Source organism: Clytia hemisphaerica, unplaced genomic scaffold (genome assembly GCF_902728285.1).
Source record: "Clytia hemisphaerica strain Z4C2 unplaced genomic scaffold, Clytia hemisphaerica genome assembly, whole genome shotgun sequence".
NCBI lineage: Eukaryota > Metazoa > Cnidaria > Hydrozoa > Leptothecata > Clytiidae > Clytia > Clytia hemisphaerica.
Window position 1 is genome coordinate 115,308 of NW_027103874.1, and position 13,647 is coordinate 128,954.

Below are 13,647 nucleotides of genomic sequence, written 5' to 3' on the forward strand. Positions count from 1 at the left end.
GCAAAATAAATTGGCGCCCATTCCCTTCCCATCCCTTCCCATCATTAGGTTAGAGGACAGGGGAGAGAAAGGGAGGGGTGGGTGAGAACAATAAAGACTCAGTGCGGTAACACCCGTTAATTTCATGTTGAACAGAGAAAAAAGTCAAAACGATTGGACAACGTCCACAATGCGCTCTTTTTCAATAATTAAAATACAATTTTTTAAGAACAACGAGGCTCAAAGGCATTAAAAAGAACGATTTGGTAGCAATGCTGAGCCTGAAATTGTTGAATTTTGAGAGTGAGACAAAAAGAGAAAATTTGGTCCCAAAAATAACTGAGTTTTGGTCAAATGATATAACGAAGGATTTTTTAAGAACAGTTTAAGACTCAAAGGCCCCCTCAAACAGTCAACGTTAACAAAAATCACTGGTTATTTCTTAACTTTTTGGGGAAATTTCATTATGAATATTCTTATAAAGTCTATTCTTATAAAAAAGTTTGTAGATTTTACGGTTTATGATGATTGAGAGGAGGAGGGCTTTTCGAATTCACGAAAAAAAAATCAGTTCCTGTTTTATTTGTTTTTTCACTGACCACCACTTTGAGTTAAAATGTTAAAATCTTTTGCCTCGTGATAAATTCAATGTAGACAAACAGATTGCTCATTCAACAAGAGGAAACATAGAACAGAAGGGATGCTATTCAAAACATCTAGGACTTATAGAAAAATCAAGGGAAAATGCACGTTTCTTATAAGAACAAACTATATAAGAACATAAGGATTCGACGGCCAAAATGTTAACAACATTTTAAGGCTTTGTGGGCTCTAAAAACACCCAATTTCTTAAGGAAAATAGACAAAAGTACTCAAAAAATGGCGAAATTTCAAGAACATGTTAAGAACATTTTAGGCTTAAAACTCAGCAATAAGAACATTCCAACGGGTTATAAAAAATCTCACAGATATTCTTATAATAAAAGCGTGTAAATTGCATACTGCTGAGACAGAAATCCCATTGATAGTATTTCGTACTTAGTATTCCTTCATCTTTGCATTGTTTTCCTTATAAGGAACAATCATGAAACAAGATCTTCAGTTTTTTAACACAGCATGGTGAAAAATCTTATCAATCTAAGAAATTCCATTCCCCTACCCTATCTTTATTTACTACATATGAAAGAATCCTAGATTGGTAATAAACCAATAGCTCCATAGAGGGGCCGATGAATAAAGGGTACTATAAGCCGGTACCCGGCGTCGCACACCGGTTAAGCTGTTGCTGAACGCACTTAAAGTCCTTTGGATGTTGAAGGTGGCAAGCACGATGAAATTAAAGGGAATATTGCTTGCGAAAACGAAAGTTACACACAGAAAACGAAATTATATATAGTCTAACCGCTATTAATATATAGATAAAGTTAACAGGGTAAGCGCCCTGAGCAGGTGCCCTCATGGGCTTTTAACAAAATAATACAATAAAAAGGAACAACCGATACGAATTACTAAAAATCTTACCAGTAGATATCTACCTTTTCGGCCCGATCGCGAATTTTACAAATGGATTCTTTATTTGCTTTATCGAAACAATTTGTACACGCCTTTTCGACCGTAGCCGCCAATTGCCACGCAGGTATTTTTTTGTCCATTTTACCATACCCCTAAAACCGTCCTAGTATTTTTTTTCGCACCTATAGGCAATAGAAAAAGGTGTAAAAAAGGATCGGATCGAGTTTCAGGGGATAATTCGATAATAAAGTGGCACGCGCCTGACCGCGCGACTACGGTCGAAAAGTATTGCTATTGATTGGAGAACTTTTTACACGTGACTTGAAAATAAATGAAAACTGACGTCATAAAAATAAGTGACGTCAAATTAAAAACTAAAAAAACAAATACATAAAAATTAAGATGTATGTTAACGAAAATTAAAACGAAGCGTTGGGAACACAGAGCCATCAAAAGCAACCTCCTTAAAACTTTAGTAAGTTAAACTTTTCATTTTTGGATCTCTTCGTTTGCATAGTTTAAACGTCAAACGCCTTTAAATGTCAATTTAGCCACGCCCTTTTTTAAATAAAGTCCATTCCAGTTGTAACCCTAATTTCAAAGCCATGTCAGTAAATATTCAAGAAGTTATCTGAAGGAGGGAAAAAGTCAATTTTTTTTACGAATATGTTAAAAGTTTTATTAGTAGATGAAAAAATCTGACAATAAAAGTTCAGCTACCGATGAAAAGATTTTTCTAGTAAAATGTTTTTAATATGTGACGATATTTTTGTTCATTATTCTAATACATGATCGTGAAATTTAACAAATCTTAAAGCTTAAAAGGATGACACCTCCCTTTCATGTACTTTGGGGTAAAGACAAATCGAATTATCATCTTTTTAAAAACATATTAGAAACACTTAAAAAGATGATAGATAAGGTAAAAGGAAAGACATTTTTGTCTTACATACAAAAATTGTCCTATGGACTTGAACATTTTTGTTATAACTACGAGAATTTTCAAATTTCGGTCAGGAAAAGTAAAGATCCGACAATTCTTGAGATCTACTAACTATATAAGAACATAAGGCTTCGATGGTAAAAACATAAAGAAGATTTTAAGGCTTCGCAGACTCTAAAACACCCGATTTGTTAAGAAAATGAGCAAAATACTCACAAGATAGTGAAAATAACATTTTTAGGCTTAAAATTCAAAAATGTATATTCGATTGTTTTCGGTGAACTTGACTGTACATTGGCAAGATTGACAACAGTCAAACCAAATTAGTTCCAGAATAAAATTTATATTTAAAAAAAAGCTAGAGAAGATATCAAAACACGTATTAAAACACACAAAATTCCAAATATCCCTTTTCTTCTATATCAAATCAAACCATGGAGGTATAAAAAAAAAAGGATTTGAATTTGCAGGTAATTGTTCGTTTAAGTCTTTTGATTTCTTTTATGGAATATATCAAAAGAAAATACTAGGCTCGCCCAACAAAATACGACTCTTTAGTAGAACTCAAAATTGCTCTGAACATTCTTACTATCAGTATTGAAGATTTCTAGCAATTAAATAAAACTTCGTCCACGAAACAAGTTTGTGTTCAATTTCGTTGTCTGTTAAATTTTGTTTTAAAAAGATTTTTTCTCAATAGCTTACATCTCCTGTTTCTTTATACCTCCATTCAAACCAAAACTTGAACATTGCCAAATAAAGCAACCCCTACCAACTACTATACAGTACGTTTACAAACAATCAAAATCTAAACAAGAAGAAAAAAACGAAACACACTTAAACTATGTTAATTGGGCTTAATGAAGAGTATTTCCCGTACAGCCATTTTATTAGGACGTTCCTTTTCGGATTAGGACCTTTTATTAATGGATGTCATTAGTAGTAGTTAAGTCATTAGCAATATTTTCTTAACGAGTTTATATGTGAATGATGAATTTATCTGATGGTAGAGGTTGACCATGATTTTCCTATTCATTTCTGCAAATAATACAGTGCATTGGCGCACGATGACTTAACACACCACACTTTGATCAAATGGACACCCTCTATAATTGTAGCCAGAGCTGTGAGAAAGCTATTTAAAATTCATAATTTATTCTTAATTTTTGGCTAAAAAATTGGCCCTCGTTCAGAAACTGACATGACCTAAGAAATGTTAAATTAGATTGAGGCATCATATGTGAACTGGGAAATTGTATGTAAACAAATGTAAATTCATAATTACTTAAATTAATACCATTATTGTTTTTTGTTCATAGTGTTACCATGTCAACCAACTCCAAAGCAACCACAACGAGCATTCTCATATTAACAATCGCCATTCTCGGTTTAATTGCACCCACATTCAGCTACGAATACATACCACCGGAACGGACAATCAGACTGAATATCGGTGAACATGCTACAATCCAATGTACTGATTTCACACCAAATATAAGAGACTTGTACTGGGAAAAAGCAAATGATCAATATTACGTGCAGCAAGATATATGTCCCATTACTGATTGTGTTGCCTTCTCGTTAAAAAAACCATCCCAGAATCAGACAATTCTTCACGTAACCCCGTTTACGGATGATGATTACGGAAGCTATATCTGTCGGCGTAAAATGAATAATACGCGGAATGGATATGCCATTATTATTGATACGTTGGAAATTGAATTGATCCCTAAAAATGAGAATGAACAAGATAGTAAGATTTCTTTTCAAATTTTAAACAATAGATCTTATCAGAGTTTTTGATTTTTCTAAAAAAGCGATGCATTGTGGGATTGTTTCAGGAGTATTACAATAGAAATCTCTAAGGAATTCCTCGAGGAAATTCTATTGTAATACTCCCAAAACAATCCCACAATGCATTATTTTTTTTGAAAAGTCAAAAACTCCGATAAGGTCTATTTTTGTCCAATAGAGTCTTTTTAACTCGAACCTGCCACTATAACTCGGACAAGTTTTATAATCCCTTCAGTTAACAATACTGTATAAACCTTACTCTATACCTCTAAATTTTCCTTAACTCGAACAAATTTGCATTCGCAGTGCGTGTTCGAGTTTTGGAGAAGCCACTGTATTTATATTGACCAGGCTTGTAGGTATAGTCTGAAGTGATGGAATCTCCTGTCCTATGTTTTTGAAATCTAGCGATAGCTTTTACTTTCAATCCGGCGTTTGTGTAAAAACCACGCGCAGCCGTTCTGGATGGGAAATTAAGTAGCTTCATTTCCCATCCAAAAGTTTCTACTCTAGCTCCTTCGGGGCTTTAAACTTAATGAGCGTGACACCGAGTGACAATTAACCTTACTAACCTTACTCACGTTTGTGAATGACCTAGGGTGAGGGCACTCGATTCAAACACGACCATACGTGTGGCCCAAAAGTAGGCCTTTGAAACCCTTACAATGCAAAGAAAATTTTGCCAACTTTGAGCACATTTGACGGAAAGAATCGACCCTTACAGTGCATTTTCAGGTAAAGTATGGTCAGATTTTCGTTTTACACCCTTAGGGTGCAATCTTTACTGATTTCGACCCTCACAGTGCACTTTGGGAAGTTTGAAACCCTTAGAGGCCGAACGTATGGTAGGTCATTAGCTTGAGTGCCCCCCCCCCCGGGGGTTGAACTTAGAATAATCAATATCAGTATCAGAATTGAGTATCCTAACGTTTTAAGTCTGAAGTTGAAAACCCGTTGACAAAATATTTTCTTTCGAGTGTCAATCAAGATCAATCAAAAAATCCTTAATTGGTATACCAATGTCATTTAAAAACTAATTTTTCGATCATTTGTTTTGAGGCTAGGCATTTGATTTGCGACGATTTGCTCAGGCATAAATTCACTAATTAAGTAAAATGAATTCTAAATTGGTTTCATTAAATAAGTTGCTACAAGAATATTCGTATACGTGTGTGGCAATAAAGTGATCCAAGATGACATTGGCTAAAAATATAAGAATATGCTAAGAATACCACAATTTTAGAATTTGGGCATGGGTACACCATTTTTTTATAAAAACATCCAAAATTTTTCGGATGAGCCTAAAAATGTTCTTAACATGGTCTTATTTTCACCAATTTTTGACCATTTTTATCCATTTTCCTAAGAAATCGAGCGTTTCTGAGTCCATAATGTTCTTAACTTGTTCTTAACATTTTGGCCATCGAAGCCTTATGTTCTTATATAGTTTGTTCTATAAAAAAACGTGTAGGATTCATTGGGTAAAAATTATAGTAAAAATATATTTTTGAAGTTTATATGGCGAAATTATAATTTATCATTGCTAAATTGAATTTTATGATGAATATAAAGATAAAGGAAATCAAATTTCAAAGAAAGTTGTTTTGTTTCAAAACTTTGATTGTGAGGTAGTGTTTCCACACCAGAGCAGAAATAACCACAAACAGTTTTATAGATAGATCAAGATAAAGTTCATAATGTAATAGCTATTACGTAATGTTTTATCACAGAAAGTGTCATTTTCACACGTGCAATCCTACATAGGTAGAGGTATGGGAAAGAGAGACCACGCCGATTTGATTCTTTATCTTCCTTCCACCCCCAATCCTGATTGATAAAGATAAATTATTTACAATATCCCTTGCGTTGGAATATTCTTTGTGGTGACAGTAAAACAGGGTTAAATACTCGTTTTTATGAAAACATCGGGACCATTCAAAAAGTACGTACGCTCAAAATCGGTGAAAATTAACCACCCCCTCCCCCCTTGTACGCTCTCGAACGCTTTGGCATTACCCCCCTTTCCTTCGCGTACGTACGCTTTTGAAATGACCCCCCCCCCTCAAAAAAATTTTAGATCGTATTAAACAGTCTATACAAAGGTAAATTAGGGGATTTTGAGAAAAATTAAAATAAGCTCAACTTCTGTTTGTCTTTGTTGATGATATAATCAGAAGATCTAAACTTTGACTGAAATTTCGTTGTATTGAAAAATGTCAAAGCGTACGTACCTTTCTACCGGACCTCCCCCTCCCCCTCGTACGCTTTCGTACGCTTTTGGTTGTACCCTCTCCCTCCCCCTCAGAGCGTACGTACTTTTTGAATGGTCCCATCAACATATTAAAAGCTATGTATTGGGCGCTGTAAGTCTTAGCTCTTAATGTTTGGACCCTAAAAACGATATTAAAATGTTTTTGTATCTTAGAATAATGTTTTTAGTCAATGGAGCCTGTTGTACTCCCTTACCCTGCACCCGATTTTATTCAGCATTTGCAATGAGAAAATCCTCATGCGATTAAAGAAAAGAAGATATTAATTCTGGTAAAAATGATGACTAGCAGATGATACGTTAAATGATGTTACATTTAATGGGAGGAGTCAATTAAAACAATGACCATGTAAATCCAGCCCTCGATTTTAAGGTCTTTGCTCTGACGAAAACAAGCCGTTTAAACTGGTGTGTGCATTAAAATTAATTCAAAATTGACATAACGACCGATAAGACAATCAAATAACGGAGAACGAAAGTTTACGAACAATGCTGGGCTGGAAAATCAGATATAAAGCCTAAATTTTGCCCTAAAATAGGAATAATTTGAGCCTGAAAATACCAAAAAATTAGAACAACCAAGCTTCATTAGAAATTTATTTAAGGAAAGTACATAGAAAAGCATGCATGAAATGTATAGAGCGTACAAGGACAAAAAATGGGAGTAATTTTGGAAAACAAAATGTTTAACAATAGAGTTGAGGTTAGGAAGGTCAGTCCCTCACGTTTTCTGAGTCATACGGTGTCATACCAATACCTTTTCTTGAGAGAAAAGATAAAGAACATTTGTTACCACAAAAAATGAGATACAAATCTAACAAAATATGCCTTCAAAATCTTAAATTATTGCTTTTAGCATTATTTAGGCATCTATGATACTTGCAATAGAAAGCTTTTCAAGTTTCAGGTCAGAGGAGATCATTGATCTTTGTTTGACAGAGAGCATTTTTAATTAAAGACATTAAGTCACCCCAATACATTAGGAATTTTAGAAGCATTGGTGTTATTTAACTTTATATTTGTTTCCAATAATTCCGTGTCTTTTAACATAACTTTTACTTTCTAGGGTTTCACGTTTCCAAATAAAAAATATTTAAAAAGTAAAAATGAGGGTTTATTCATAGTCCAACTCATCATGATTTAGAATTTGATGAAAGGTCCTTCAGAATGAATAAGGTCCTGCAAAAGTCATCAATTTTATGATCATCAGTAATTTTCATAAAACCTCATCAGAAATCACAAAAATGATGATGATGATTGTTGGTGGTGATCAAAATTTGAAACATTTGAAACAAACGTTACAAAAATTTTGTAACGAGTTCTCTTTGTACGTATGTAATCCTCATCAACTCTCAAAAAAAGGGGGGCAAAAGAGGAGGTACTCCTGCAATGTTTTTGAAAATATAAATTTTAAAACAGAGATATTTTATTTTAAGAAGACTTCTAAAGAATTTAATTTTGACATCCTTTAAAGAATACACCTCTGTCAATACTCTGGCACAAACAAAAATTCACTCTCAGAGAATCTAAGTTACAGATTACGAGATAGTCATATTATCGCCTTACTATATCAAATCATTCTTGTTATTTTGATGCGTTCATGTGCTAATCAAAAATGTATCTAATCATAATTACATAAGCCCTTCTTTCAAGACACTGACCCCGAAAGGTCAAGGGGAGGCTTAACTTTACACAATTTTTCTACACTACTGTATCAATTTTCAAAATGATGTACAAATATTCTAGTCATATATTGTCATAATTTATGTTCAATGATCAACTGCATAAATTATGCGTGTCAGGTTAAAAAACGAGAATTGTCGTTTTACCCGAATTTTAAAAGAAACGTAAATGTGTCATTTTGTCATAATTTCTGATTAAAAACCTTTTTAGCACTCTAATACGAAAGACGCGTGTTATGTTATGTCTAGAGGGAGATAAGTGATTTATCAGCTAACATATTTCACACCTTGATAAAGATGGCATTCGGCTGGCTAGTGCAGACAAAAGTGCTAAAAAGATGTACAAAACTGACACCTTTAAGTTCACTAATTCCAATAAAAAAGCGACAGAGATTGTGAAAATAACAGTCTCTAAACACCGACAAATTAACAACATTTTTAGGCTTTGAAATAAGTTTTAACTTTTAGGTTATAATGAAAACTACTTAACAATGATGAATTGGGTTGTTTTTTGTTTTTTACGAGGCTCAACAATGCCAAAAAGTATAAGAACAAGTTAAGAAAAAAGTCCCGTCCATGAAAAATCAGAAGAACACTTTCTAAATTAGGAAAAATATAATCAAGGGAATAAATTTGCACCAAAATAAGAACTGAATAAGAACAATTTGAGTCTGGAAATTCTAAAGAAATAAGAACAACTAATATTTTAATTTCCTATGGAGAAAATATTTTATGAGGTCTGACTGAACCTCAACTTCTCTTAAGTAATGTTAATCCATCTGAAGGATATACTCTTATCTCTAATTCCAATATGGCTTTTTAAGGATCAGTAGCTAGCCCATGTTTTTATTGACTCTCTTTTATAACTGTTAAATCCATAACACAAGCAAAAACAAAACCTAACGAGACAAATATCTTTGTTTGTAAACAAAAATACGGGCTAGTGTACGTGTAACTTGTTATTTTATATCTTAGGTTTATTTTAAGTTTTGAGCTCAAAATATTCTTCGACTTTCATGATATATCAAATAATGTTGACATTACGATGTCCAATCCATGTCTTATCTATGATTCGTAGTGCAAGGACACTTGTATAGTGTAGCTACGCTATACAAGTGTCCTTGCGTAGTGTCAAGGTAGCATTTGGCTACAGTGCACAAGGTAGAAGGTTCATATCCAGGGGCAGGTCATATAGACTCTAAAATGGTTCTTGATGCCAGGCGAAACTTTAACTCTCTCAGGCGAAACTTTAACTCTCTCAGTCAAGAGAAATTGAAGCCACTTGTTTCCCATCCAAAACGCGCATAGAACGCGACGTAATCACGACGACGGATTGTATCTAGCAGTACCTTTGTTTTGGAGGACTACATTTTTTGAAATCTAGCGATAGATTTTAGTTTCAATCCGGCGTTTGTGTAAAGACTACACGCGGGCGTTCTGGATGGGAAATAAGTGGTTTCATTTATCCCATCCAGCAGTCTCGCCTCTAGCCCTTCGGGCTTGAAACTCAATGGGAGAAACTCAGGGGGAAAGAGTGGCGCCCCTTACTTACGGGAAGATAGCTATCGAAGGAGCCCTCGGAAGTGGCCAACTGTGATCGCAAGACTTATGTACCTAAGTTACTTGAAATCAAAAGGGGATTATTCTGATGTATAACCAAAGTTACCTAAGCCATCCTTCAAATCAATTTTTGATTTTGGACATTCTTATAAAATGTCAATGCTTAAAATATCTACTGTTGACAGGACGAATGAAATATCTATCATTAAAATATTAGGTGCCTCAAATTCATTTTGTACTTAGGCCCCCTCTCTGTGCTTTCGATCAAAAGAAAAAAGTAACTGTTTAGACTTTCGTACCCAGGTCATATTTCAATGGCTTTGAAACATAAAGAAGCTCTCAAGAAAGAAACTGTTGAATTTTCTATCTTAAAGGAACTAATTTTTGCTTTTTTTTGGCAAAATCGCGAAAGTCAGAATCCGCGAATTTCAAATTTGGTCGAATTTTTTTTTTACCGCTAAAATAAGTTCCCTTAAGGTAGCAGCAATCTGAGCAACGTACATTACAATCTGATAATACAAGTTTTTTTTTTATAAGAACGTCAAAAATTTTCGAAGCCTTCGGATGTTCTTAGTTTTTTGGATTTGAAGCCTAAAAATGTTCTTAAAATGTTCTTATTTTCAGCATTTTTTTAGCATTTTGATGTAATTTCTTAAGAAAATGCATGTTTTTAAGTCTCCAAAGCCTTAGAATGTTCTTAGAATGTTCTTAAATTTTTGGGCCTCGAAGCCTTATGTTCTTATATAGTTTGTTCTTATAAAAAAAAAACGTGTACTTATAATGTTCGAAACTATCGAAACTAGAATGTTCTTATCTTAGTTATTTCTGAAATTAGAGACAGAGATTGATTTTCTTATAAAAAAATGACAAAAATAAATTATTGTTCGGATATTGACGTAAGATTACTCACAGCTCGGTGTTGGGTGTTGAAAATTGTTTTGGAACGTCTCCATACTGCGCGTGTGGAAGGTATCAGATTACTCCTTTGGTGTGCCAAGCATAAAAATGTGTTCTAAAAAAATCGATAGAATATGAATGTCAATCTAAATACCAAATGTTTCAATTAAACGCTTTTTTTTGTAAGAATGATGTTTTTCTATTTCATTCCATCTCACATTCTTAACTTTTTGGGAAAAACCATCCTGAAATATTCTTATTCCTAGGTTAAGAATCAAGTCTGACTATTTTTGTGAAAGCTTTTAGTATATTTAGAGGATAATTGACAATTTCCACGTTAAAGGCTCTAAAAATCAGTATTCTTTAGGTTCAGTTGCCAAATAGTATGATGGTGGTATTCTTAGCGTGTTCTACATTTTTTGGCCGATTTCATAATGAATATTCTTATAAAAAAACGTGTATACTTGCACAGGTAGATGGAGTATCATAGAGTTTTCTTTAAATGAGACCAAATACAATATACTTGACTTTGCAAAAACGAGGGAAAAATATTCCAAAAAATACTCACACAGTGCTGTGTAATTGTGTTGAATTGATTGGATCAGATTACTCCTTTTTGCGTACAGACATTAAAAAATGACAACATGTGTTATGTCTGGGTCACTACATGTTTTTTTATAAAACAAACTATATAAAAACATAAGGCTTCGATGATCAAAATGTTAAGAACAAGTTAAGAATATTTTAGGAACATTTTAACACCCGAATTCTTAGGAAAGTTAAAAATACTCACAAAAAGTGGAAAATAAGAACATGTTAAGAACATCTTTAGGCTTAAAACTCAAAAAGTTGGATGTTCTTATAAAAAAAAACGTGTAGCCTCCCTGGAATGACAAAATACAAAGTTTTAAAGGTTTTATTTTTACGTAAGTGTTCCCGTTTCATATCAGACACATATTTCAAAGCAAAAAACTGTTTTTCTTTTCCTCTTTCTAGCCAATCTTGCTCCACATCTGTGTCAATCCAATGTTTTCCAAAAGCTTGTGAAATTTTAGATCAGATAGTCACAAGCTCTTTTAAGTTCACTATGATCAAGAAAACTAAACTACCTTTTTTTTAGAGGAAAAAACATGTGCGACTTAGCGAGTGGATCTCTGAAGCATTTGAAAAGTTATTACACGTTTTTTTAATAAGAACATCCAAAATTTTTGAAGCCTTGGGATGTTCTTAGCTTTTTGAGTTTCAAGCCCAAAAATGTTCTTAACATGTTCTTATTTTCGCCATTTTTGAGTAATTGTGTCCATTTTCCTATTAAATTCGACGTTCTAGAGTCTGCAAAGCCTTAAAATGTTCTTAGCTTGTTGTTAACATTTTGGCCTTCGAAGTCTTATGTTCTTATAAAAAAAACGTGTATGTCAGGGAGGGTGGAGTTTGGATAAAAATCAACCCAGCCCCCGCCCCAACAATATCAAATACAATCGAACCTGTTAAAATATCTCTTCTCTTCTCTCTTCGTTCATTTAGATCGTACAAATTGTCAAAACGATGCTATAGTGGCAAGCGATCCACGTTCTGTTAGTCATAAGCCAGAATGTACATCAGACGGCAGGTATGAGTTGGTTCAAACCATGATGTATAGCGGAGCTCGTCTTTTCTGGTGTGTCAATCAAGACTATGGCACTAAAACACATAAACACTTCTTCAATAAGCTGGATGATCTGCCATGTGTAAAGAAGAGAGTAGGTATGGGAAAATTTCTTTAAAAATAAGTCAGATTCAAATATGTGGGGAGCTTCTACTCTAAACAAGTAACTTCTAAGAAGAACTGAGTTTTTGAATCTTTGTGAGGTAAACGTTATCATAAATATGAGAGCGTAGAAGTAGAGGTTTTCATCAACGAAAATGCAGGTATATTCAGACGTAATAAAAAACAGCAGACTAACCAAGTCTAGCTGGCACACAACGTTGTTTCAACGTTTAATTAACGTTCACAATGTCCATATAACGTTAAATGAACGTTAAAACAACGTTGTGTGCCAGCTGGGAGTCTAGGAAAACGAAAATTAATTATCTCGTAAATCTCCTTCAAAGTATGTGTTAGCAACATGGTAAAAAATCACCTAACCTGAGTAAAATCCACTTCGAAGAGTAGTAACTTATGACCTACGAAGTATGAAGTATTTGAAGATATTATATAAAATCAGCAAAACCAAACTTCTAAAAAAGAAATTGAAATGTTTAGTTCAACGAAAATGTGGAGACCTTTACCTTTCCAACGAGCAGAAAGATTCAATGGAATAAGCCTAGGTATTGTACCTTTTTTATAAAACCTTTTTTTCGGCAAAAATCTAAGAATAAATAAAAAACGCTCCTATCCTCAGGTTTCAAAAATGGCAAAGATATTGGGCCCCTTTTAAGTACATAAATGAATAAAGTGAGCATAATAAGAACATTTTAAGAACATTTAAGCCAAAAAATTACGAAAAAATAAGAACAATCGAGCCACACTCAAAATGTATGAGTTCTTATAAAAAAAAGAGCGCTACCATTCATTACACGTTTTTTTATAAGAACATCCAAAAGTCTTGAAGCCTTCGGATGTTCTTAACTTTTTGAGTTTTGAGGCCATAAAAACGTATACCTTGCAATAATCTTCTTCCACATTTCAGGTGTCACATTTCACACAGCAATGATTGTGATTGGATGTATTCAAGGACTTTTCACATTGTTGGATATTTTTCTTGGATTTGCGTATGGAACCGGTTTCTTTATTCTCATTATACGAGGCTTCATGTTTGTTATCATGTCACCAATGAAAGCGACAATGAGACGTGGAAATTAAATAAATGAATGATGAAATAAAGAAAATTACTGAAAAAAAAACTTAGAATCGAATGTCTTTATTTCCTAGGTTTGAATTACCCAAAGAAACTGTAACCATTAAGATCTTGAAATTCAATTTAGAAAATCTTTGGTAATGGAACTTTACTTTTATCCAAATTTTGGTAAAA

At 33.6% G+C, this 13,647-nt stretch overlaps 1 protein-coding gene and 1 long non-coding RNA gene across 3 annotated transcripts; one reads left to right on the forward strand and one right to left on the reverse strand.

The window, feature by feature from the left end:
* Positions 1 to 1,702: 1,702 nt before the first annotated feature.
* Positions 1,703 to 13,478, forward strand: LOC136808334 (uncharacterized). The gene is made up of 4 exons (XM_067064866.1): positions 1,703 to 1,966; positions 3,754 to 4,187; positions 12,161 to 12,379; positions 13,306 to 13,478. The coding sequence occupies exons 2-4, from the start codon at positions 3,761 to 3,763 to the stop codon at positions 13,476 to 13,478; spliced, it is 819 nt and encodes a 272-aa protein (XP_066920967.1). The 5' UTR covers positions 1,703 to 1,966; positions 3,754 to 3,760.
* Positions 4,073 to 13,359, reverse strand: LOC136808335 (uncharacterized). Of its 2 annotated transcripts, XR_010846868.1 has the most exons (5): positions 13,278 to 13,359; positions 12,762 to 12,799; positions 12,121 to 12,316; positions 10,650 to 10,751; positions 4,073 to 4,163 (listed from the first exon to the last, which is right to left on the reverse strand). It is a non-coding gene; the product is annotated as an uncharacterized lncRNA (long non-coding RNA). The 2 variants fall into 2 exon arrangements; XR_010846867.1 differs by lacking the exon at positions 13,278 to 13,359 and having other exon boundaries at positions 12,762 to 12,887.
* Positions 13,479 to 13,647: the final 169 nt, after the last annotated feature.